The sequence below is a fragment of the Castor canadensis genome, chromosome 6 (genome assembly GCF_047511655.1).
Source record: "Castor canadensis chromosome 6, mCasCan1.hap1v2, whole genome shotgun sequence".
Classification (NCBI taxonomy): domain Eukaryota; kingdom Metazoa; phylum Chordata; class Mammalia; order Rodentia; family Castoridae; genus Castor; species Castor canadensis.
The window spans coordinates 46,014,161-46,041,669 of NC_133391.1; the positions used below are offsets into that span (position 1 = coordinate 46,014,161).

The window sequence follows — 27,509 nt, forward strand, 5'->3', positions numbered from 1 at the left end:
AAAGTCATGAGGGAGATTTAATTTTATGAGTAAGCTGAATTGTGGAGCCAAATATGTATTTCTTGTATCTCACTCACTATCTTCTTTTATAAGTTTTCTGGAATACTCCCTATGCAGAAAATAGGCCTAAACTGCTGTCCTTAAGAAGGCTGGCTTGCAAGGTTTGCTCTTGGCTGGAGTCTGATAACTTAGATTTCAGGCAGTTCCCCACCATTAACTGATAATAGTGGTTCACTTCTCATTAGCTGTTTATATAAATAATATGGCTTATGCTAAAAATGTTCTTCTGAGATTCTGGAATTTATGTGTCAGAGGAGGCTAATACACCGGGAAGGGACCAGGGCCTCAATATCCTTTAAGGGGTTCACAATTAAATACTCTCAGCACAAGAGCCCTAATGAGCTTCCTTCATTGGTAACATTTCATGTATGTTGCCACAGCTTGTTACTTACAAACTTAAACATGTCCTGTGTGACTCCATTGGGAGAGGACCCTTGCAAACTTGTGCCTGCTTTCCTCAGGTCTTTGCCCCATAGCTAGGAGTAATCTTGAGTCCTGTGAGCTGAGTTTGATGAACTGAGGTTTTGATCTTGGGTACCCTGCAACATAGTCCTAAATTTCAGATGCTCTGGCCTATTGTGAGACAGTCTGTTAGGGATAGTCAGATAATGTGTTGTAGATTTTCATTTTGGAAAATGAGGCCATAGTAGCTATTTTCTAGGTGCTATGAAAGGCAAAAAAGTAAAAGACTGAGTCTCTCACTTCGTAGAGCTTAACATCCTAAATGATTAGAAAAAATCGTCAAGTCCTTGGAACTCAATGTAGACATAACGTATGGTACTGTTCTCAACTTTATTTCTTATCACCTAACCCTTACCTTTTTGTCTTGATGAAGGATAAGTCAACTTTATTTGGAAAAGAAACATTAAAGCAGAATCAGTTAGCAGGCTCACAGCTGAAAGATAAGGAAGGTAAAGATGCCATGGGGTGGTAATGATGAAGTCAGTTGTTGTAGGCTCATGAAGAGATTTATCAGTTTCAACTGGTTTCTTAGATTTTCTGTGGTTTGTCAATGGTTCTAGACCAAGAATATTTCAGTTAGGGAATTAAGTTGAAATAATGTTATAGGAATTACCTGAAATGGTCTAGAATACTAGTGTCATTTACATATTTATGACCAATGATTTTAGGCAAGGTATGTCATAAGTAATTTGCTATGTATAATAGTTACTATGCTAAAGTTTGAGACTGACTTACTACCTTTTAAAATATTGGAACAAATTTAGGATTCCTGTTATTAATACTTGAATTAGAGAAAAGAAGATGGAGTTGTAACCATTATTTAGGTAGCATGTCTCATGTAGCAGCATCATTATTGCTGTGGCACACAGAGGAAAAGGTTGAAAGTGCTGTTGTATTGGTGACAAAAAGTTAGTTTATGAGATGTTTATCTAAGAGTTTTTAATGTTTAATGAATAGTTTTTGATGCTATGTCTTTACTAACATTTTTATGCTTTATAGCTTTTCAGACAATGGAAAATCTATGGATTGGTTTCTCCCTCCTGCTCCATTGATTTCAGAAATTCCAGATACTCAGAAATTAGAGGAAGAGATAGAAAGTCATAAACTACTAGGTAATTTGTCATGTTTGTTGTGAAGTCAAGCTCATGCAGTTCATGCCAATATAAAAAAATCTAATAAATCTACTAAAACATTGAAGTATGAATTCTTTTGTTTCATTGGAGTAAAATAAAAGTCAGAGACTTCTTTTATCCAAAATAGTACCCATGAAATATTAAAATTTTTTTATTATTATTGTTGTACTGGTGATGAATTGTAACATTTACAAAAGTTCTTACAAAATATCATAGTTGAATTCACCCCCTCCATCATTCTCCTTTATCCACCCCCCATCAAATCTTAAGGTTTCAAAGTTCTCTTCTCCATCCATCCATACATACCTATACGTATATATAGTACATAATATACCATCACCTGTGTGGACTGTTGTTCTGTATATTTTTCTTCTTATGATTTAAACTCCTCTTACTGCCAAGCAAAGCAAAACTAAAGGTAAGATCCTCTGGGAGCCAGATCCCTAAAGTATATTGACTGAATAAAGCGAGATGCAGAGATTGTATTTAGTTTGAGACCATTTTTATAAAACTCAAAGCCAAGCATACTCAGGTTGGAGATGTAGCTCAGGGGTAGACTATGTGCTTAGCATGCATATGGGCCTGAGTTCAATACCCAGTGCCACAAAAATCCCAAACCAAAACAACAAAAACAAGCATGCTCAAACCATATATGTTATCTAATGTGCTATTATTGGAAACATTTTAATACATTTTATTAGTAAGCCTCATTATTTACATACTTCATCTATGAATATATTAAATAATATATACCATGTGTAACGTACATATAAATGGATGGTAAAGCAAAATTAAGCACTAATAAGGCTTCTTAACTCCTAGACCTGCAGATTCTTGAAAAGTCTGTTTTAAAAACCTTTAAAATTCTGTTACTCTGATGCAGATATTTCTTTATCTTGCTTTTAGGAGAAGATTTCAAAGTAATCTTGTATCATATATTTTAATACTGCTTCATATTCAGTCACATTTTATATGACTGGTCATTGTATTCCTGTGTACAAATTATATAAAACTTTATGCCAGGTGTGGTGGCACATGCCTGACATCCCAAGTACTCAAAAGGCAGCAATTGGTTTCTAGCCAGCCTGAGCAAAAAGTTAGAGACCCCCATCTTAACAAAAAAGCCAGGTGTGGTGGTATATATCTATAATCCCAGCTGTGTGTGCAGCCTAGATAGAAGGATCAGTCTGAGACTGGCCTGGGGCAAAAAAAAAAACCATGAGACCCTATCTAAAAATTAAAAGGGCTGGGGTGTGGCTGAAGTGGTAGAACATTTCTCTAGCAAGTGTGAGGGTCCTGAGTTCAAACCCCAGTACTGCTCCCACTCCCAAAATTGTATAAAACTTTAAATCTTCATAAATGCCTATATAATTATATCATGTAGTAGCTAAAGTTTTCAAATATTATAATTATGGTTATTTTGGTTCCGATATTAAACTTATTTTATAATAGAAGTTATCTAATTTTTCAAAATTAATTTTAATCTGGTTTCATTTCTGAGTTCCCTTCAGAAACAACTACCTTTATTTCAAACCATTACACAGTGTTATAGATTATCTTGTTATTGCAATTATACTTTTCTTTCAGATTTCCTATTTAACTAGTGAACTCTGGAAATTTTTAGCTTAGTACTTTCCATTATCATTTTGAAAATTTGTTTTCATGAAGGACATGTAATAATAAACAATTGATTCCTTTTTTTCTAGGTCAAGAAAAGAGACCAAAAGTGTTAACATCAAATTTAAAGATTACTGATGAAGACACAAGTTATGTTTCACGAATACAAAAATTGCAATTTCCCTCTAATAAATATGAAGATAATTTAAATTTAGGAGGAATGGGTAACCATGACTTATCACATGTCACTGGAAAGCTGACCTATGGTTTTTCTCAGAAATATAAAAATTACGTGAGTACTGAAATTGCACCTGAGAAAAATGTTCCTGAGGACTCCAAATCAGTCAGCATTGTGGACGATAAAGGAGAGAGTTCACTGGCCTTCCGAAAAAGGTGATTGACTCTGTGAAGTAGAGAATGCCGTGAGTAGCTGAATGCATCTGTGCACACCCACAGTGTTACTCGTGGAATCCCGATGAGTCTGCCCTGTGCCAGGCAGTGCTGCTCTGGGTTCTAGTACTAGGCTAGTGCTCTCACGCAGCTTATGATTTAGTGGGCAGGCACAGATGATAAATAAAGCAACTGACTGATGCCTCATATGTGACAGTTATTTTAATGAAGTATGTGGGTAGAGCAGAGGTTCTCAAACTCCTTGTTGTCCATGCCCTTTTACACATGAAATTGCTGAGGATTCCCCAAGAATTTTTTTTAGGTGGGCTATATCCATCAAAATTTATAACATATTAAAAACTAAAACTCATGTTTTTTCACAGGACCTCATACTTGCTGGACAGGTGCTCTACCCCTTGAGGCACACACCCATCCCTTTTTTGCTTTAGTTACTTTTTAGATAGGGTCCTGCGCTTTTTGCATGGACTGGCCACGTTCCATGATCCTCCTACCTTTGTCTCCTGTGTAACTGGGATTACAGTTGTGAACACCATGCCCAGCTTGTTAGTTGAGATGGAGGTTTCCCTAACTTTTTTGCCCAGGTTAAACTCAAACCATGATCCTTCTAATTTCCCTCCTGAGTAAATGGGATTACAGGTAAAACTGAAAAACAAATGTTTATCTACTAATTCATCTTAAAATAATGTTAATCCCACCACTAGTTAACCTAAGTAGTATATATTTTTCTTGAAAAAACTCTTCATTCGTCAGTGGATCAATGGATTAAAAATAATGTGGTATATATTTCTGTAACCTTACAATTATTCGACATGATTTTTTTCTTTTACTTTATGATGAATTTTGATTTTTTTTCTCATGTTAGTGATCCTGGGCAGCAGTCTGCCTCAGCCCCTGCCAGCCACAAAACAGGCAAACAACGGTTACTGTACTGAATAGCTAAGCTGTTATGTTCAGTAGGTTAGGTGTATTAAATGCATTTTCCACTTAGCATAGTTTGAGTTGATGATGACTTTATTGGAATGCATCTGTATACATGATGGAATACTATATTTAGCCATAAAAGCATAAAATTCTGTCATTTATGTCAACATGGATAAATCTGGAAGAAATTATGTTCAGTGAACTAAGCCAGGCACAATTGTACCAATACTGATGATACCATATGTGGAATCTAAAAATGTTGATGTAGAGGTTAGAATTAAGGCTAGGGTTTGAGTGAAAAGGGTGAAAAAGAGATGTTGGTCAACAAATACAAAGTTACAGTTAGATAGGAGGAGTAAGTTCTGCTTTTGTTTTGCACAGTAGACCTGCAGTTAGTAATACAATGTTGTATATATCAGGAAGGTCCACTTCAAGACACTATAATATTAGGAACATTAGGGCTTTAACATATTGGAAGACACAAATATTCAGCTCATAGCAGTAATGACATTGGGAATCTTTAAGAAAACACTTGTGTGTTTTCTTTAGAGCAATGTATTCAGATACTTTGTGCTTTAATTGTACTATTTGTTTTTTATTAGTGAGATATAACTGTTCTTTATGTATTCTCAGTATAAACTCTAATCAGCTATATGGTTTGAAAATATTTTCTCCCATTTTGTGATTTTTTTTTTTTTACTTTATTGATGGTGGCTCCTGTGTGGCACAAGTTTTTGTTTTTATTCATTCTTTCAGACAGGGTCTTGCACAAACCTGTGAACCTGGCCTCAAACTCACTGTTGTAGCCCAGGTTGGCATTGAACTTTCAGTCTTCTTGATGAAGTCCAGTTTATGTTACTTGTGCTTTTGGTGCCAAAGCTGATAAGCCATTGTCTAATCCAAAGTCATGAAGATTATTTACATATTTTCTTGTTATTACAAGACCTTAATTTAGGCCTATGATTATTTTGAGTTAACTTTTGTATATGGTATGAGGTAGGAGTCCACCTTCATTCTTTTGCATGTAGATGTCATCTTGTTTCAGGAACATTTGATGCAAAGACTGTTGTTTTCCCATTGAATGTCACGGCACCTTCTTTGGAAAACAATTGGTCATAAACATAAGGTCTGAAAGGTTTACTAGCCAATTCTTTGATTCTCCAACATCAAGTAGATGTCTGATAATTCCACTCAATTTGACAGTAACTTCTGGAGTTATCATCAGACCTCCACATACTAAAAGCTCCATCCCATACGATCCCTTCCACCAAAGATGCCAACTGAAAGTGGGTTGCTCGGGTTCCTAATATTTTTCTATGGCATACTACAGATTCAGGAATTCCCACCTTAGGTTCAGTAATTTGCTAGAATGATTCACAGATCTCAGGAAAACACAATATTTTTATTTACTGATTTATTATAAAGGATACAACCCAAATGGACGAGGTGCATAGGCAAAGTATTGGGAATGGTACAGAGCTTTCATTACCTCCTCTGAATGTTCCACTCTTTGAGAACCTTGATATGTTCACCAACCCTGAAGCCTTTTAGACATTGTTATTTAGAGTTGTTTATAGAGGTTCCATTATATGGTCATGACTGAAATAATTGCCCACTGGCAATTGAACTCAGTATCTAGCCCCTCTCCCATCCTGAAGGTTAGAAGGGGATAGCTAGGGGGCTAAAAAAATTCCAATCCTCTAACAACACGGTTGTAACTAGTGCCTGTTAAGTTATCTAGGAGCCCTCCAAGGTCACCTCATTAGTATAAACTCAGGTTTGATCGAAAGGGGTTTATTATGAATAACAAAAGATATTTCTGTCATCCCTTCCACTCAGGAAATTCCAAATGTTTTAGGAGCTCTGTGCCAGGGATGGAGATTAAACATACGTTTTTTAATACCATGTGTGTTAGCTTTCTGCTATTAAAACAAAATACCTAATATGAACAACTTAAAAAGAGGAAAGGTTTATTTTGGCTTATACTTTTGGAGGCTTTAGTCCCTAGTTGGTTGGCCTCATTGCTGTTGGGCCTGTGGTGAGGCAGCATATTGTGGCAGGAAGGGCATGGTGGAACAAACTGTTCACTCATGGCAAGGATATGAAAGAGAGAGAGCGAGAGAAAGGGTCAGGGTCCAACCATCCCTTCAAGGGCACACCCCCAAAGACTAGAAGACTTCTCACTAAACCCTATATCTTAAAAGTTTCCACCATCTCCTTATAGTGCCAAACTGGGGACTAAGTTATTAACATATTGACTATTTGGGGGACCATTTCAGATTCAAACTATATCATCAGATAAAGATTTATTTCTGAACTCTTGATTATACTCCATTGACCAACATGCCTGTCTTTATGTCAGCTTTACACTGGAGCTTTGTAATAAAATTTGAAATTAGGAAGTGAGTCTTCCAACTTTGTTCTTTTCCAGATTGTTTTAGTTATTCTGAGTCCTTTGTATTTTTCATATGAATTTTAGTGTAAGCTTGCTAATTACCACAAAGAAGTCAGTTAGGATTTTCATAGAGGTTGTGTTTGAATCTGTAGTTCAACTTTAGAAGAATTGCCATCTTAACAATATTGAGTCTTTCAGTCTTTGAACATAGGATGTCTTTCCATTTATTTAGATTTTCTTTAATTCTTTCAATGATGTTTTATGGTCTTCAGTGGAAAAGTCCTATATTTATTTGTTAAATTTATCCCTAAGCATTGTATTATTTTGGATACTAATATAAATGGAATATTTTTTCTTAAGATTTTCCATTGCTAGTATATAGCAATACGATTGATTGTTCTATATTGATATTGTATTGTGCAACTTTGCTGATGATGACTCTAACTTTTAATATTATTTATCTACCTGACAACTGTATTCCATTGCCTGGCTATTACATTTATATATAAGAGTGTGTGTGTGTATGTGTGTGTGTGTGTAGATACATTCATTCTAGGTTTTGTAATGTAAATATGATAAAAAAGATAAAGAATGTGAAAGCTGTCAAAATTAAAATGGAGTCACTTTAACCAAACCCTAACAAAATGGAGTTGGAGGCCATAAAGGAGGGGCTTTTATGGACATTTATGCTTAAGATTAAAATCTATTATGAGGACTCTCACTCTGAAAACCACACTTTACACAAAGAATACTCCTGCAAGGCTATCTGCCTAGTAACTAACTGTTTACCTTGGACTGATACTATCCTTGTTATAAATCCTGGTCAATAGTAATTGTTTCAAAATGACTTTTATCACCTTCCTCATTTTACCTTCAAAACTGTCATCCTCCTTTGCCTCTTGGGTATGGTTATGACTCCACGTTTTGCCATTACAACCCTGGATTACAATGCCCTGTCGCTTGTTCTCAGATAAACTCATTCCTTTGGAGAACCCCTCTCTCTTTTGTTAGTTTTAGATTGACAAGCAGAAGAGTTTAGAATATTGATAAGAAAGTTACCATCGAATCTAAGTCCATAAAACATGGAAAGAAAGGAGAATAGGAAGATAGTTTGAGAGAAAATAAAGAAGTTAATTATAGTTTTCATGTTTGATCTCATTGGTTCCTTGATGAAACAAACTTAAAAAAAAACCCAGGATTTTATGGTCAGAGAATAATATATCAGAATTATTATTATTGATAAGATTATTGAGTGGGAGAACAGTTCTGGATGATAAACTCTAGAAGGAGACAGTGGATGACTGAGGCCATATGAAGGAGAATGCCTTTGGAAATGAATTGCCTAAGGAACTGAGGGGTCGGAATTTTGAGTGAGTTGTCTGCATGAGTGTTGAAGTAACATGGAATGATGGCAGAATTTGGGATTGAGAAGAAGATTATAAAGCAACCAGAAGGTTGATATTTGATATATGGTAAATAGTGTATGCTGTGAGTAGCACAGATATCATTATGCGGGTAGAAAAATGATCTACATTTAAGAGACAGATGCCCAACCTTCAAGAACATGGGATGTGAGAGAATCAGAAGTTTCCACCTAGGAGTTTTTTAAGGAACAATAGTTTTTTAGGCCAAAGCCATATTTTTTAAGACTCAGGAGAAAGCAAAATAATCAGGGAAGAAGTTGAGAACATAGGGGAGTTTGGTATTCACAGAGGACCTAGGAAGAATCTGAAGTCCAGAGAATATAGGTAACCAGAATGTGGGTTCCTTTACAATTTATAAAACTCATTTCACCTCTTACTCTGAAGTCACACAGCTAGGAAACTGAGTAGTAGCTCATCTGATTCCAAATATCTTTTAACCACTATCACAGCATATACCAGGGAGTCCTATAACATAAATGTTCTCCCTTTTCCCAGTACCATTTTAAAATGGATTTTACTTTATTATTTAAGACTAATTATCTGTTTTGAATTTTCCATCAAATGCTAGATTTATCATCTAATGCTAGATAGAACTGCTAGCACTGGATGATAAAATTCTACAAAATTTATTCTAAAATTTTTCTGTCATAATTCTTGAAAGATTTTTTATACAATATATCATTGAGACTGGTAGTAAAAACAACTAAGAAAGTATTCTGTATTTGCACAGTGCTTCTTTGAGTATTATTCTTTATAGAATTCTGTAAGATTGATATTCACTGTCATCCCTATTACCTATCCTATAAGACGTGAGTGTTGTATTTAAAGCACCTTAATGGTTACTTGATCTCCTGAGGCCATTATAAACAAAATACTTTAATAGATTTTCTTTTGATCAGTCAAATATGTATAGTCATATTTGTATGTCATATCTTTATGTATAGTCATAAAGATAGTATCTCCTTGTTTTGTACAACTTTGCAAAGAAGTATTTTTTTACAGTAGATTGATTATTGGATAATATTTGGGATGATTTAGTCATCTGATATACTTAGTTTGCTTCTTTTCCTTATTGAGGGGATAGGGAGGCAAGGTATATAACTCTGATTTGATTGGCCAGGAAAACTATATATAGTCTCTGGTACCTTCTGTGGAGATCAGTGCTGTTGCTGACAAGTATGCTGCTTTGCTCCTGTAAATTTAATATAAGTTTGTTAATGTATTTTTATAACTTGAATCACTTTAGTTAAATTTAACTATGAGTTGAGATCACCTTGGCTGTATTTATAGGCTTTTTCTCTTTTCTAGCATTTTAGTGACTTCAATAAGTAGTCATTAGTTATCTGTTGTTGTGTACAAATTGTACCAAAACTTAGTGGCTTAAAACAGTAAAAAATATTTTTATTTCTCACAGTGTTTTGTGAGATAGAAATTTAGGAACTACTTAGTATTTTTTAAGTAGATTTGCCTGAGGTCTCTTCAGATTACATAAGATACTGGGAATCTCTCACAGGGCTGCAATCAAAGTGTTACATAGTCTGTGGTCATCTGACACTTGACAGGCGCTATTGGTCCATTTTCAAGATGGCTTCTTCATCTTGGATGACAAGTTGGTGCTGATTGTTGACAAGACACCTCAGTACCTCTCCACATGGGCCTTGGTTGAGTGTCCTTATGCTACAGTGATTAACTCCCCACAGAATGATCCATCTGAGAGTTTGTCTGGAAAGGAGGATGTCTTTTATGACCTATCCTTGGAAGTCATGTACTTGTACTTCTATAGTACTCTGCTAATTACACAGGCAAGTCCTAATTCAGTGATTGAATTTGTAGGAGACTATAAAAGAGTGTGAATACCAAGAGGCAAGGATAATTGGGGCCACCACAAAAGGATTTATCTGGGTTTCATGAAAGTTAAGAGACATAAATTAATGGTAATCTTAGCAAGTCATATTTTAGGAGAAAGACTGGCTTTTTGTTTGAATAAGTCCTATCTGTGGATATTTTTAAAAGATAATTTTATGCTAGTTTTTCACATTCTGAGCAACAACAGTAGAAAATGTGTGGTGTTAATTTTTTTGCAGATTATTTAAAATATGTGACAATATCCATGGAAATGTTTATGCTAATGACAGTGCAGACTTACACTGTCACATTGGCTCAGTGAAAACAATGCAAACAGAAATGAACAAAGAGAAATCACGCAGTAACAAGCAGAAACCGCAATATTCTGCAAACACATTTATAGCAAGTGATGTTTTTTTTGCTTCTGAAATTGGGCAAGACATCCTCAAGCTATCATCTTTTGCAGTTGCATCACAGCCTCATGATATTCAAGGTAATTCCTTGCTTTTTTAGATGTTTTTATAAAAATACAAACTAATCAGCATTTGTTAGCATAGAGAAAAAACATAGTACATTTGAGTATGTTATTTCTAGATGTGTAATTTCTACATTTCTTTATTATGTTACATTATTTTTACCTGTGTCCTAATATTTATAACTGTACTTTCACTAAAGTCATACAAGTTTTATTGAAGCAGTTTTTTAGAAAAGATTTAAAAAAATCTATTCACGCATGCAGGTTTTTTTCTTTTTTTTTTAGGGGTAACAAAAAATGGCTTAGGTTCCTTGAAGGCTGTCACAGAAGTCCGTATCCTTTAAATTATTTTACATTAGTTTATTTATATTTATGAAATCATGTTTTTAAATATTTTGTTTCATTGTATTCCTGTGTGTTTATTTTGGCTGACAAAGAAAGAGAGGGAAAGTAAATCTTTGGGGTTATGTCAGAGTTACATGTGTGTGATAGTCATTGCTACCCCATGTGTGGTCTGCAAATGTGGTACCAGTATGTGATTTCCAGTGTGTACTGGGATGAATACAGAAATCAGATTCATATTATTGGTAGAACTTTATTCACATTTACTTATAGACAGATACAAATAATTTCTTATATATTGGGTAGGAATAGCCAAATTGGGTTAAACTGAATAGGGGAAATTGAAAGAAATGGGACAGTTTGTAGATTGAAGACACTTTTTACAAATCTACAGTTTTAGAATCTCATGTGGAGTTTATAAATACAATCCAGTTTACATGTGTGGCCATTTTAATGTAGCTATTCTGAGTGTATTCTTGCCATAACATCCTTTTTAATACTCTGTACATGATTATACCAGTACATTCATTGTATTTTATTATGCTTTATCAGCTGTTTATGTGAAGTATTTCCCCATGACCTAAGAACTCCTTGCAGACAAAAGGCTATGTCTTATCTGTCTTTATATCTCCAAATACATAGAAAGGCAGAAGAAGGCACATGAAATAAGGAAGCTGTTCTGGCAGAGGAGTAGCCATGGACAAGGGTGAGGGTGAGAGTAAATATGGGGAGTATATTGGAAAGAGCAAGCATTCCAGTTTGACTGAAATCAAAGATACATTAAAAAGTATAGTAGGAAATAATATTTAGTAGGTATCTTAGGATCACAATGTTTAATGCCAGGAATACCAAGATACAGAGTTTTTTGTTTTTATTTTCCCCAACTTTATTGAAGTGTAATTGACAGGTGAAAATCCATAACCTTCAATGTACACAATGTGATGTTTTATTATTTATATACATTATGAAAATGATTACCACAGTTAAACTATCCAACATATCCATCATCTTACATAGTTTCTTTGTACGTGTGTAGTGAAAATACTTAAGATTTGCTCTTCCCCAGTACTGCCAAAACAAAACAAAAAAATTGTGCTCTTAACATTTTTTGTTTTTATTTATTTTTTGACATGGGGTCTCCTTATGTAGCCCAGGCTGGCATTGACTTCATGATCCTTCCTTCCTTAGTCTCGAGTGCTAGGATGACAGGTGTGCACCACCATATCTGGCCTTGTTTTTATTTTTTTAATTGAATTTTCTTCCCTTAAGACAGGATCTCACTGAATTGTTCAGGTTGGTCTTGACCCCTGAACTCAAGCAATCCTCCTGCCTTAGCCTCCTAAATAGCTGAGAGTACAGACATGCACCGTTCCCTTGTTTTTTTGTTTTTCTGTAATTAAAAAATTTTACAAATTTTTTGGTAATACTGGGGTTTGAGCTTCATGCTTGGTAGGTAGGCCCTCTACTGCTTGAACCATGCCTCTAGTCCCCTCCCTTGTTTTTATTTTTAATAAGGTTATTGATCAATGAGGAGATACCATGTAATACTTTTGAGCAGTCATGTTATCTCATCAAAACTATGTTTAGTTATATGGCATTAAGTGATCCAATAGCTGGGAAATGCTCTAGAATCCACAAAAGTTTTGGCTTATTTGGCAAAACAAAGTGAAGTCCAAGTATTGAGCATTAAAGCTAAGGGAAATCTAGATAACATTGACTCTAATCTTAGGTACTCTTGGGATCATTTGAGATAACTCCAAAGTATAGTTAAAACTTATTTGCCTGACCATTCATGGAAGGTTGTAACAATGCAGGTAACTGAGTTCAGTTAAAATGGGGAGAGCGGTACATGTAATGATATAGTAACTTCAGGTATAGCCAGTCCTTAGCACTTCTGCTCTGCATGATATCTGAGTCCTGCCGTACTGTATTCTCTTTGGTGATCTAAATAGGTTGAGAATACTAACCAGTTCAATATTGTTTAGTTATCTATATGATGGGAGATTCTTCTTTTTCTGGAAACCTTTCCATAATATGACACTACCTTTTGAAGAGTTTTAAAATTTTTCATGCTGTGTTGGCACAACTAAAGTGGTTTTGTTGTTTACACTCATGTCCATAGATTTATTGTCCAAAATTTTCATATGCTGTCAAATTCACTACTGAGCTTTACTGTTTCCAAGTATATATTCAAAGTGGAAGATTGAAGGCCATTCATAACAATTTGAGAGTTTGTGGGTTTCTTGGACACAATGTATTTATTGATTTTTTTCAAAATTTTATTGTATTTGAATTCTTAGAATAGGCATAAGTTTTGTCAGACTGATTCTGGCATAGAACTCATGTCATTTTCAAGTCTGTAGACACTTTTCCTTAGTATAACATATATTTTCTGTGACACTGATGAGACTGTATTGAATGAAAGGAAAAATTTGGTTTCAGGTGTTGAAATTGGTGACAAATGATACTAATGGTTGAAGTTTATCATGAGCTGGGAAACTTTCTGCATCTACTTTGAATCAAAGATTCATTTTTGTGAATATAAATTGATACAGAACTATCTAATGAGAGAAAAACCAGCACGATAGTCTTATTTTGTGCTTATGATAAGTAAATATTTTGTAGGAAAAGACATTTCAAAGAAAAAATGAGATTCTTTCAAAAGCTGATAGATTTGGCAAACTTAATTTTTTTGTTTTGGCACAAATATTCTGACATTTGTACAACTGAAAATAAAATTGAGATTTATAAATTTGCTGTTTGATCTGATGAATGCAAACAGTATTAACTGAGTTCTTACTATGTATCAGACACTGTTGTAGGTGTTTGAAATATGTCAGTTAAGAAAACAGACAATGAATCCTTTCCTTGAGTGAACATTATTGAGATGAGGGTGGGGAAGAGAATAGATCTGAACAACTGTAACAGTATAATAAATGTTATAAAGTATTTTAGAAGGTGATGAGTACTATGGGAAAATAAAGTGTAGTACATGGTAGAAGAATTAAATTGGGACTGCTAGAATTGAGGGCTCAGGATGTAGGATTAAATAGAATAATTAGGATAAGCCTTCTTGAGAAGGTGAGATTTAAACAGTTAAAGGAGGTGAAAGAGCTAAGGAAACTTTGAGAAAAGAATAAATAATCTAGGTACAGGAAAGTCTTCATGGCGGTACAAGGCTGATGTTTTTGAAAGAATAGCAGAGTCCACTATAGCTGGAGAAGATGAATATGTATGTGGTCGGGGGAGGCAGTGTTTGGACCTGAAGTCAAAGAGATAAGGCAGGGAGGAGGGTGGGGGAGCAGCAGTGGGGAGACAAGATCATTTAGGATTGGGCCTTATATCCTCATATTTTGAGATAAGGGGGGATTTGAACAGAGAAGTCATATAGTCTGAGTTAAAAGTTTTAAAAGAATCACAAAAGTAATCCATGAGTTCTTTTATATGTTCATATAGTGCTTAAGTATCTGTGTGTTTGTGTTTTCAGATATATTATTATCTGTCTTATATCTTCTTAAAGATTGTAAAAGCCTCAATTATATAGAAACTCATTTTCTTTTTTATTTGTAGGTTTCTAAATCTAGTAATCCATTTTGCATTGTGACTTAGAGTAAAAGAGAGGAATAAGACATCTCTCAAGCTGTCACCTTGAAGAGGGACCAATTTACTCTTTATTAATATTTTTTAACTTTCTTATAGGGGAAGATTGGTTTTAATTCTTCCTGTTGAGTCAGTGGCTGATAATTCTCATTAAATCCAACAGTTAACACAACTAAATTATTTTTTTAATGGGCTTTAGAATTCACTGACCAGAAACACACATCAACTAATGAAACACAGTCAACAATCAATAGTCAATATGTGAAATTTGGAACATTATAGAAGGAGATACAAATCAAATGGCTTAGTCAAGGTGAATAAGAAAAAGCATACTCTGAAAAACATAAACTAGCAGCATAGCTTGGATAGACATGCCTCTATACGTTTGGTTCTTTTCCATCATATTTAACTTGCAAGTTACAGCCATTATATTATCTCTTCTTTCCCCATAGGGACTTTATAAGTTCTTTTTAGAATATGGAGTGTTAGTAGAGACTGTAATAATTTTTGTTAATTCCATTCTTAGGATACTGAAATAGTAAATGTTGAGGCCTCATCATTCAATACTGTCGGAGTCGGTAACAATTTAACTGAATTTTGAAATTAAAAGTAACAGTTTTTTGAGATTCTGAAATATTTAACTCCTTAATGTTAATCTAAGCGGCAAAATTTAGAAGTATTTTCAAAGAATTCCCTTATTTCAACTACATACAGTCCAAAGCCTTTGATGATGTAAGTACCCTAAAACTGTTTATTTATCTAACTCTTCTCAGAAACTTGTGTGATCTCTGAGGAGAGACTAGTACATGTTAGGAGTTCAGAAAATGTTTATTAAATAAATACACGTGATTCTCGTAAGTGGATTAGCTTGCATTTATTGTAAGAATTTCTTTGAAAGATGATTTCGCTGGAAGGGATGATTTTCTTCTAGGTCTAGCTCATCACTGACAAATAAAAGAGCATGAGAGAATATTAATTGTATTGTTTTTTGAGGTTGGGGGTCTAGAGCAAGTTTATAATTTTAATGATTATAGAGGTAAAAATGTTTGAACTATTATTCCTCAGAGTATTCCTAAAGCATATTTTCTAACAAGTTGACAATGAGCATGGAAAAAAATCTATATATTATATAATCAAAGAAATTTTATTTTTTAGCTTCTTTACACAGATAGGAATTTTGTGATTTGTGCTCCAACTGGTTCTGGGAAAACTGTAGTGTTTGAGCTAGCTATAACGAGGTTGCTCATGGAAGTACCATTACCATGGTTGAACATTAAAATTGTTTACAGTAAGTATATTTTGTAAGAATAATGATTAATTATAATAAGAAAATATTGAACCAGAAATGAAGAAGTAAATTTGGTTCAAAGCACAGGCATTATTATTTGGTTTCCCATATATTTTTAAATAAATGGGTATTTATTTAATTTATTTTGGGGTGCTGGGGATTGAGTCCAGGGATTGAATCTTGCACATACTAGGTAAGCAAGCACTCTACCACTGAGCTACACCCCAGCCCTAATACATTATTCTCTTTTTTGTGGTGCTAGGAATCAAACTCAGGGTCTTTTGGATGGTAGGCAAAGGTTCTACCACTAAGCAATATTCCTAGTCCATACATTTTTCAGTAATAACATACCACAATTGGTTTTCTCTGTTATGTTAGGTTCAAAACACATTTTCCCAGAATTATAAGTAAAAATAATATTTGAGTTGAGGGTTTGAACTGTATATGCTTTTTTTAAAAGACAGTCAAAATGAGCAGATAAAAAATCATACATTTTGTAATTCTGGAAGTTTATAAAGGTACCACTGCTCTCCTCTTTTAGTGTTTTTTAATGTTTTTCTTCAATGTAATATATGCACATGATGCATATCAGAAAGGTGCTTTAAAAAAAAGCAATAACATTCCCTATCTCCATTATTAGTTATACTTCCCTGAGCAATCATTTTTATTTCTATCTTTATTTCTTTATGGTGATTACCTTTATATCTCTAAATAATATGCCTATATTGGTAACTTTTAACTTACCCGAACTTTATTAACTAAAGTTTGTGAAAATACTTTTAAAATTGGACTCATGTTCAAAGTAAATATATTATTATAGTGGCACCGATAAAAGCCCTGTGTCATCAGCGTTTTGATGACTGGAAAGAAAAATTTGGACCAATAGGATTAAACTGTAAAGAACTCACTGGAGATACAGTAATGGATGACCTATTTGAGATTCAGCATGCCAATATTATTATGACAACTCCAGTAAGTATTTTTATACTTTATTTCCTTTATTAGAAAATATTTCTCTTCATCAAGAGAAAAAGTTAAATGAAAATACAAAGTAGAAACATTGTAAGCAAATTAACATCAAAAGTAATTCTATTCAAGGTACAAAGAGAATACCTAAAATAAATAAGTAGAAAACAAATGACCAAATAAGAAAAATGGGCAAAGAATACCCAGTATGTTATTGTGGATAATTTGTAGTCATATTTATTGCTTATATTGTTTTGCCCACATATTATGTATTACAAGGGAGTACCTTGGTAGAGCTTAAAATATGTAATTAGACCATGACTTTAAATAGCTTTTGTGGTTAAACTGAAAAAACAAAACAAAACAAAAAAAGGACCTAGTTCTTTTTTATAAGACTGTCAAAATCCCTTAAATAATATTTGGTCATTAAATCTTTTTCTGGACTCTTTTAAGGTAGCAACCAAAACATTTCCCGTCATTTGTAATATGTTCTATTAGAATTTTTATTGATGTTTTAAATAATACTTCTAATTCATTATCACATTAAACAACTTGTACTTTTTCTGTAGGAAAAATGGGACTGCATGACTAGGAAATGGAGAGACAACTCTTTGGTCCAACTAGTTCGACTATTTCTCATTGATGAGGTAGTGAACACATTATTCACTTTCAGAGATAAACATAAAATAGTGATTAAATTGGGTAGAAAGAAATATGCCATTTTCAACCAACAAATTTGCTTAATCCCTTAGAAAATACTCATTTTCTCAAGGGAAAATGTAATATTTTTGTATATTTTTAATTGATTAAATAGATCTTTAGAGTTATAGCTAATGATTATTTCTTGATTTCTTGCTTAGGTACATGTTGTAAAGGATGAACATCGTGGTCCAACCCTTGAAGTTGTAGTTAGCAGAATGAAAACTGTACAGTCTTTATATCACCCTTTACAAAATACCAGCACTATTATTCCAATGAGATTTGTAGCTGTATCTGCAACAATTCCAAATGCTGAGGATGTAAGTTAGAATTTAGTTTCTTGTGTTTTTTATGACTTGTGAAATGTCTAATCATTTTGATGTCAGAGTAAAATTAAGTTTTTTTCTGTCAGTCACCTATTAAGTTTAATAGAAAAGTATGTTATAGAAATTTATGGCTAGATCTCATAAGTATTAAGACCATAAAATTTGATTGATCAAAGTTTAATAAAACATTTTCAGTAGAAGTACACTGTTTCTTAGTACCTAAAACACTTAAGTTTCATGTGTGGTCATTGCAACCAGCTGACTAATTATATAGCAAAGTAGGGTAGAAAATAAAAATCATTACCAAGATGATTACCACCCCTTCCCTAACTCTCTGTACCTGGTCTTATGGTAAATACTAATAATTGGTGCAAAGTGAAAACACGGGGATAGTATAAACTGCAAACAATTGTCTCTTTACATGTCCATATACCCATTAAGTATGAGATTCCACTCTAGGGCAAAGTCCATATGTTCTCACTCGAGAATATTTCAAATCTCTTCTTGTCAAATATAAGGGTTCATTTTTATAGCAAGGACTAGCGCCTCATTACTAATGACTGGGTGAAGACAAGGATTGCTTACCACAGCTCTAGGAACTAAGTAGTGACTCTAGTATTGAGTCTGAAATGTGCTTTTGACACTACCATCTTTCAGTATTTATTTGTTCTCTGGTTAAAAATTGCAAACGCTTGCCAACATGAGGCAACCATTACTTTGCTACTATTTAGCTAGTATTTAGGAAAACACAGAAGTTTTAGTTATTTTCAGGTATAATTCTTAAAAAATAGCACTGATGTTACATGCCAGGTGCCAGTGGCTCATGCATATAATCCTAGCTACTTGGGAGATTGAGATTGCAAGGATCATGGTTTGAGGTCAGTTCAGGCAAAACAACAACAACAAAAAAATCATGAGACCCCATCCCAATCAAGAGCCGAGCACTGGGACACACCTGTTACCTCAGCTACACAAGAGGCTGAGATTGGGAAGATCATGATTCCAGGCCAGCCTGGTCAAAAAGTTCATGAGACCCTATTTTAACAGAAAAAGCTGGGTGTGGTGGTATGTGCCTTTCATCTTAGCTATCGTGGGAAGCATAAAATAGGAGGATTGTGTCCAGGTCCACCTGGGCAAAAAGCAAGACCCTATCTTCAAAACAGCCAGAGCAAAAAGGGCTGGAGGTGTGATTAGAGGTAGAGTGCCTACCTAGCAAGTATGAAGCCCTGAATTTAAAACCCGGGTTTAAGGAAAAAAAAAAAAAAAAAGAAAGAAAGGTGTTCTGATAATGGTGAGAAATTTGATTTCTATAACATCAAATTTAATTTTATTTTGGATTCTTATGGGGGAAAATAAAATAAAACAATAATAATTAATTAGAAGTTTCCCATAGAGAAATGTGAGTATAGTCTTGAAATACTGCTATTGTTACCATATCAGTGGAATATGTAATGTTGAAAGGACTGCTCTGTTAAATACCTTTATACTTGATTTTAAGGTGGACTATAATTACACTATTTTAAACCACAGGAAAAAAGCTGCTAGAAAAATTTACTAGAAAAAACTTAATGTGCATGTTTCTGTTTTCTGAAGATTGCAGAATGGCTTTCAGATGGTGAAAGACCTGCTGTATGCCTGAAAATGGATGAGAGCCATAGACCTGTGAAACTTCACAAAGTGGTCCTTGGATTTCCCTGCAGTAGTAACCAAACTGAATATAAGTTTGATATAACCCTCAATTACAAAATTGCAAGTGTTGTAAGAACATATTCTGATCAGAAACCCACACTTGTGGTATGGATTGTTGGTTGCTTATTTTTTATGTTTTAGTTTTAATATGATTTAGTTTTAGTTTTTATGTTTTAGTTTTAATATGATTAATACATAAATTATTAATTCATTTTCAGTTTTGTGCAACAAGGAAAGGTGTGCAGCAGGCTGCTTCTGTACTTATGAAAGATACTAAATTTTTTATGACTGTGGAACAGAAACAAAGGTATTTTTTTCATTTTTTTCTTTGAAGTACATGGGCTTTTAGGGGTCGTGTAGATGAGATGAGTAAAGTGGATTCATCCCTAGCTACTTGATAGCTCTAAGCCTCAGTTTTCTCATTTGTAAAATAAGAATAATAGTAATTTTAAGAATTAAGAATTAAGAAAATTAATCTTATTACAACTATTAGCTTATCTGTACTTCTGAATGATAAAATTTATCTGTATTGCTTTTTTCATTTTTTCACCCACTTTCCATCCAGCCTCTATTGCAATCTTTCACTAAAGCTGTCCTTGCCAATTAATCTTTCCTGAGCCTCTAGCACATTTGACCACTTTCACCATCTTTAAACACACTTAACTCTGCTCTCCCATGATCTTCTATGAATTTTCTTCCTAATTTGCAGGCTTTTCATTGTCAGTACCCTTTTACCTTTTGACATTCTGGGGGATTCTATCTCAGTTTCACTTTTAGTAATTTCATACTCCTAGGTATCTGCATCTATTGACTTTCAGGTTTAAACAATATGTTTCTATATCTATGAATATCCAGATTTATACCTCCAGCCTAGACTTTCCTTATGAACTCCAGACCTGAAATCCATCTGTCTAACTGACATCTAATTATAGGTCTTACAGGCTTTTCAAACTCTGTGTTCAAAATGGAATCTTGGTTATTTCTCTCAAGCCAGCTCTTCCTCCAGCATTTCTAACTTAATTATACATCATCTGTCTAGTTGCTCATGGTAGAAACCTATCATTCATACCTCTCTCTGATTCTTTCCCATAGGTAATTGATTCCCTGTCCTGTTTATTCTTAACTTCTAACTATAATAACCCACTAAGTCACCAATCTAATGGTTTTTAAGGGGTGCAACTTGAAGGATGACTAGAAGTTACTTAAAAAACATTCCAGGATAAGAAACAATAATGCAGGGCAGCCCTGGTTAAGGTAACAGTTTGCTGCATTTGTAGAACAGAAACCAATATGGCCTGATTACTGACTAAAGGAAAAGCATGATCATAATGAGTTTGGAAAATTAGCTAGGCATCATATTATACAGGGTACGGCAAACCATACTAAAGGTTTAGGATTTTATCCAAATGACAAGATACAATTATAGGGTTTTAGGCAGAATACTGACAAATTTAGTTTTATAATTTTTTATTCTTTGTTGTTTGTTTATTCATAGTTCAGAGTAGCTTTTTTAAATCATACTGTTGTGCTGAGGGTACATTGTGACATTTATAAATGTTCTTATACTATAACATAGTTGAATTCACCCCATCCATCATTCTCCTTTATCCTTTATTCCCATTCCTGGAATAATTGTAACCATGTCTCATTTTTCCACTTTCATACATAAGTACATAGTATTTCTACTACATTAACCCTACTATGCCCTTTCCTTATATCTTCCCCTCTCCCACTAGTACTAACCCCCAGGCAGGACCTTTTTAACCTCCCTGTTCTCCATTTTTGATAAAACATTTTTGTTTCTTTAAGATAGCTATACGGAGAATTTCATTATGACATTTCCATGTACAGATGTACTATAACCTGAATTGTTTCATCCCTTCTGTTTATCTCTTTTCTACCTTAGTCCCCTTCTTATGGTGACTTCAGGTTTAAAAATTCTATATTCATTCTTGTACAGAAAGTACATAACTATATTCACTTTCTTAGCTTCCTTCTTTTATCCTCCCTCTCCTATTAGTGACCTCCCCTTAGCATAACCTGTTTTCACAATATTTCTTGTATTTGTATTGTGTCTATCTCCCACTTATGAGAAACAACATATGGCCTTTGTCTTTCTGAGCCTGGCTTACTTTACTTAACATGATATCCTCCAATTGCATTCATTTACCTTTAAACCACATAGATTCATTCTTCCTTATGGCTGAATGAAACTCCATTTTATATATCTCTCTATATATAAATCACATTTTCTTAATCCATTCATTAGTTGTAGGACATCTGGGCTATTTTCATAGCCTGACTATTGTGAACAGTGCTGCAATAAACACTGGTGTGCAAGTGTCTCTGTTATATCCTGAATTCCTTCAGGTATATCCCTAAGAGTGTGGTATTACTGGATTGTACAGCAATTCTATTTTTAGTTTTTTGAGGGGCCTCCATTCTATTTTCCATAGTAGTTATACTAATTTACATTCCCACCAACAGTCTATGAGGGTTCCTTTTTCCCCATATCCTCATTTGTTGTTGTTTGTGTTCTTGATGATAGCCACTCTAACAGGGGTGAGGTGGTTTTGATTTGCATTTCCATTATGGCCAGGGATGTTGAGCATTTCTTATGTGTTTTTTGGCCACTTGAACTTCTTTCTTTGAAAAAGCTATGCTCAGTTCATTGCCCGTTTCTTCATTGGGTTATTGATTTTTGGGGGGAATTTAGTTTTTTGAGCTCCCTGTACATTCTGATGATTAACTCCTTATCCGATGTATAGCTGGCAGAGGTTTTTTTTCCCCATTCTGTGGGGTGCATCTTCAACTGTTTCTTTCATTGTGACTTTATTATGTAGAGAATAAAGTAGCAAACAAGTATGTATGTGGTCAACAGATAAAAGCATATAGACTAGGCAAGAGATTAGTAGTGACTTTAATTGGGGAGGTGAGAGTGCTGATGAAATAAAAAATGACCTATTTGAGATATACATTCACAAAGGTGGTACCCCATGACCTACTCACATATCACTGTGCCCCACCTCTTAAAGGTCCAACCACCTCCTGATGTTTCTTTATTCACCTTTATAAGCATCTGTACTTTCATTTCATAGCACTTACTGCATTTGTAACAAATACCTTTAGCTTAATTTTTTTTTTTGGTGGTGCTAGGGTTTGAACTCAGGGCCTCACACTTGGCAGACCACTTGAGCCATGCCCCTAGCCCTTTGTGCTTTGGTTATTTTTTTGAGATAGAGTTCTTGCTTTATTCTCAGGCTGGCTTGGAACCACAGTCCTCCTATGTATGCTTCCTGCATAGCTGGGATTATAGGTGTGTACCACAATACTCAGCTTTTATTGGTTGAGATGGGAGAATCTCACAAACTTTCTGCCTGAGCTGGTCTCAAACCATGATCCTCTTGATTTCTCCTTCCTGAGTAGCTAGGATTATAGGTTTGATTATACCTAGGATTATAGCCATCACACCTGGCTTTTTAAATTACTGTTTTAATATTTGTTCTGTTCATTAGACTGTAACTTTCTTATGGAAAGGGGGGGGACTTGTATTCATCTTCTTTACCACTTAGTCTTATCATAGATACTATTTAATGAATATTAGCTTCTTATCATTAATAACAGCTTTTGGGAATCAGTAAATATGTTTGGTGGTAGACCTCAGATGAATTGGTCTACCAATTCATTGATTGGATTGAATAATTACATGTACATATGAGCAGATGCTTATTTTTCTGACTAATTTTGTGTAGAGGATATACTGTTCTCCACTATGGATCAGATCAACTGTTGTATTACCAGTCTGTCACTAATAAACAGAAGACATGTATCAAGCCTAGAGGACACCATTTTAGTTTTCTAGACATCTTTTGACTTTCTATTCAGTAAAATGATGGATATCCAGCCATTTTAGTCCATTAAAGAATTATAAACAAGCCAGGCACTGGTGGCTTATGCCTGTAATTCTAGCTACTTGGGAGACTCAGATTGGGGGAATGGTAGTTCCAGGCCAGCCCAAGCAAAAAAAGTTCATGAGACACCCCCATCTCTTCAGAAAAAAGCTGGGCATGGTGGTGCATGCCTGTCATCCCAGCTACTGTGGGAAGCATAAATTAGGAGGGTCATGGTCCAGGCCAGCCTGGGCAAAATGGTATCTCAAAAATAACCAGAGAGAAAAGGGCAAGCAGTAAGTACAAAGCCCTGAGTTCTAATTCCAGTACCACACACACACACACACACACACACACAAATATAAACATAGCTTCCTGTCTACATTCTAGATAGTATTTTCATGCTTTCACTTCCGTTTCAAAGATTTCATTTGATCTGCTTGGTTACTGCCTTATAAAAACAATCTCTGGGGTATAAAGCATGCAGAGTGGGGCTTTTATCATGTATATCAATAAAGCAAGATTAAGGAATAAGATAGTGAGCAAAACCAACAAAAGACTTACAGCTAAAATATAGACGAAAGTAAAATTGATGCTAACAAGGTAATAATAACATAGATTTCTTTCTGTCTGCCTGCTAAGCTTTGGAAATGGTTTGTTCCTAAGCTTATACTAGAAACTTGGTCTCCAATGTAATAGTTTTGAAAGGTGGTGGGACCTTTAAGAGGGGGCCAAGTAGGATGTGAGTAGGTCATGGGCTCACCACCTTCATAAATAGGTTAATGTCTTTCTTGACAGACTGTATTACTTCTCTTGAGACTGGATTAGGTATCACAAATGTGAGTGAGTTCTCGTGGGACTGGATTAGATACTGTGAAAGTGGTCAGCCTTATCTGTCTGTCTGTCCCTCTTATGTGGTCTTTGCACATACCTGTTTTCCTTTGCTTTTCCACAATGCACGGAGCAGCACATGGCTTTCACTAGAAGCCAACCAGATTATGACAACATGTTCTTCCAAAATTGAATGCATCCCTTTTCTTTTATAAACTACCCAGAACCGAGGATTTTTGTTAAAGCAATGGAAAATTGACTAAGCCATCACTGTTTTGTTTTATGCTCCAAAGAATGTTACTCACATGTTGCAGTCTTTTATTAGGAACAGTTACCAATTGAATAGAATCTCATTTGTCTATCTTTTATGCTCTGTTTTCACTTTATTCCCTGAGAAAAGCATAAATGAAAGAAATTGTACACCATTTTAAGTTAGTGCAGACTAGGGAAGGAGACAGTTGCTCACATTATAATTCCCCTTTAACTAGTAATTTTTAGCTACACCCAAAAAGCTTTTTGTTTTTTTGCCCATCAAGCCCTACATGTTATTGCTAAGGCTTCTAAACTTGGCTAATATGACCCACTTTTCTGTACTGTGTTCTTTTTAATTTCTATTAAAGAATAGTCTCTTATACAATTAAATAAGAAAGTCTGTATTTTAAAATTTCTAAGCTAACTACAAGAATTTAATTGGAAGTATTCTTATAGTGAGAATGCCTCATGAGCCTTTGACTTTGATCAAGAATAATCATTGGCTAGATTTAGCCAGTGATCACGCAAATGAGGAGAGTGTATGCATCCATTAGGCACTTTTTCTGGTAAAACTGTTTTCTACATCAGATCATTAATAGTTTTCATACTGCTGCACTTGGTTTATAACATTCTTGATTGCTAATTTTTAAATTTTTTAACTAAGTTGGCGTTCCCAAAAACAGATTGACTAGTTCATTACAAAACTAGTAATACAGTAAAGGTAAAACTGGCATTAAAGACCAGTGTATAGGTATAGAGAAAATAGGATATAAATAGCTGTAAGTAATTTGGAGCCCTGTACTTGTTGGGAATAAAGTAAGTGATTAAGTTGGGCCATCTCTGTGTGTCTCTGTCTCTCTCTTATCTCTGTGCTCTCTTGCTCTCGCTCACAAACTAGGACCTCATGTAAGCACTCTATCTCTGAGCTACACCCTACCTATAATTTACTAGTTAGATCTTGATATATGGAATTGGCCATCATATCATATTACTTTAATAATTAAATATGGCAACATTTCTAAAATAACTAATGGCTAACTGTGTGTAGCAGCTAGTTTATACTTAATAGTAACATGTTTGTCTTCATTCCATTGGGAATCTTTGAAAAATTCTGAATATTATAAAATGTGCCTCATATTGTCATATCTACAACGGGAATGGAAAAAACATCAATTTGGGGGTTTTGGATATATTTAATAACCAAGCCTACCAACCTTCAGAATCTTTGAAAGTACCCAGAATTCCTTTTCAAATTCTCAAGAAACTTTCTCACTTCTCTTTAGTTTAATTTACATGTCATATCTCAGAATATAATAAAAAATTATTTTTATTTCTGTCTTTTTTTGGTTTACTTACCAGTGATACAGTAAAGTTTTAAAAGTTGTTATTCCTTATATTTTTAATTTATTTTGTAGTATTATTGTTGTACAAGGGGTACATTGTGACATTTACAAAAGTTCTTACAATATATAATTGTTGAATTCACCCCCTTCTTATAAACATTTTAAGGTGAATTATGGGAGTAGACTTTCATATTCTGACCCCATGAATATAATACCACTTACAACATTTTTTTCTTGTGAAAAAATGAGTTTTCTAAATTCTTAGTTTAAGCTTTAATATTATAGCTAACAAATTAGGGACTTGTGAATATGAAAGTTGGATATTCCCTGTGTTTTAACGATAGCTTTTAGGTAATATTTCAAAAGTCTTTTTGTATTTTTAAGTTTTAAAATTAACTTTCAGAGTTATCTGATATTGGAATAACTCAATGGTATTTTTAACAGGTTACAGAACTGTGCATGTTCTATAAGAGATTCAAAACTGAGAGGTATGTTTATATACTTTGTGAGTGTGTGTGTTTCTGGGGATTGAACCTAAGGCCTCATGCATGCCAGGCAAGTGCTCTACCACTAAGCCAAATTCCCAGCTTATAAATAATGTTCAGCTATAGATAAAATGGAGTCAATTACTGGTGAAATATTAACAGTAACTGAAAGGTGGTATATTTCTATTATAGATACCTTAATACATGGTATTGCTTATCATCATGCTGGTTTGGAGCTGTCAGATAGAAAAGTAGTAGAAGAAGCATTTATTATGGGAGATATACCAGTTCTTTGTAAGTCAAATGTATTTCTTGTGAATATTAAAAATATTTTGGAAAGTTGTCTTTAAGAGGATAAAGCTTAAGTATTATGACTTGTTTCTGCTTTTCTTCCAAGAAGTTAAAATGATGCGACTACTAATGCATGTACAAGCTGTGGCAATGTTTAGTTTGTTACTGAACATAGTGCTATTTGAAATGTAAGAATTTAATAGTTTTCTGGGTTTAGGATATATTATTTTACATTATAATGTCCTTTTCCCCTTTTCTAAATTTCTTAGTTTGTATTGCATTTATATCAATAATTGTTTTATAGGACAGTATCTTCCTGGAATGATAAAATTATGAGGCTTGAAATTAATATTCCTTAATTTGATACAGTTACTACTAGTACTTTAGCTATGGGAGTAAATTTACCTGCTCACCTGGTAGTTATAAAATCTACAATGCATTATGCTGGAGGAATGTTTGAAGAGTACAGTGAAACAGATATTCTACAGATGATTGGTAGAGCTGGTCGTCCTCAGGTAAATGACAGTTACCTTTAGTTTTTTAACTTAAAGACATAGCAACCCCCCCTTTTGTATTAGTAATTCATAATTAGATAAAGTTGAAAGTTATGTAACTGAAAAAAAACAACTTCAGTAGAGGAATAGAATTGAAACAAGTTTCACTAACAGGGACATATCTCACCTTTACTCCTCAGCTGTCTAAACAACTATCAGTTAGTAAAGGGATGGGTTTATGAATGAGTATACTGCTAAACGTCTTTTTGG

General features: G+C 34.2%; 1 protein-coding gene across 2 annotated transcripts in view; it reads left to right on the forward strand.

The window, feature by feature from the left end:
* Positions 1-27,509, forward strand: part of Hfm1 (helicase for meiosis 1) — a 117,790-nt gene that overhangs the window by 5,015 nt on the left and 85,266 nt on the right. For both annotated transcript variants that reach the window (XR_012448942.1, XM_074076498.1), the window contains exons 3-16: positions 1,522-1,634; positions 3,362-3,665; positions 10,508-10,761; positions 11,029-11,076; positions 15,347-15,417; positions 15,841-15,973; positions 16,794-16,945; positions 17,509-17,586; positions 17,800-17,958; positions 19,558-19,758; positions 19,872-19,960; positions 26,414-26,457; positions 26,647-26,748; positions 27,115-27,260. Coding sequence is in view for 1 of the 2 variants with exons in the window: in XM_074076498.1 (XP_073932599.1) it covers positions 1,522-1,634; positions 3,362-3,665; positions 10,508-10,761; positions 11,029-11,076; positions 15,347-15,417; positions 15,841-15,973; positions 16,794-16,945; positions 17,509-17,586; positions 17,800-17,958; positions 19,558-19,758; positions 19,872-19,960; positions 26,414-26,457; positions 26,647-26,748; positions 27,115-27,260 (1,894 nt within the window). In the remaining variant the exon portion in view is untranslated. The remainder of the gene's footprint in view (positions 1-1,521; positions 1,635-3,361; positions 3,666-10,507; positions 10,762-11,028; positions 11,077-15,346; positions 15,418-15,840; positions 15,974-16,793; positions 16,946-17,508; positions 17,587-17,799; positions 17,959-19,557; positions 19,759-19,871; positions 19,961-26,413; positions 26,458-26,646; positions 26,749-27,114; positions 27,261-27,509) is intronic.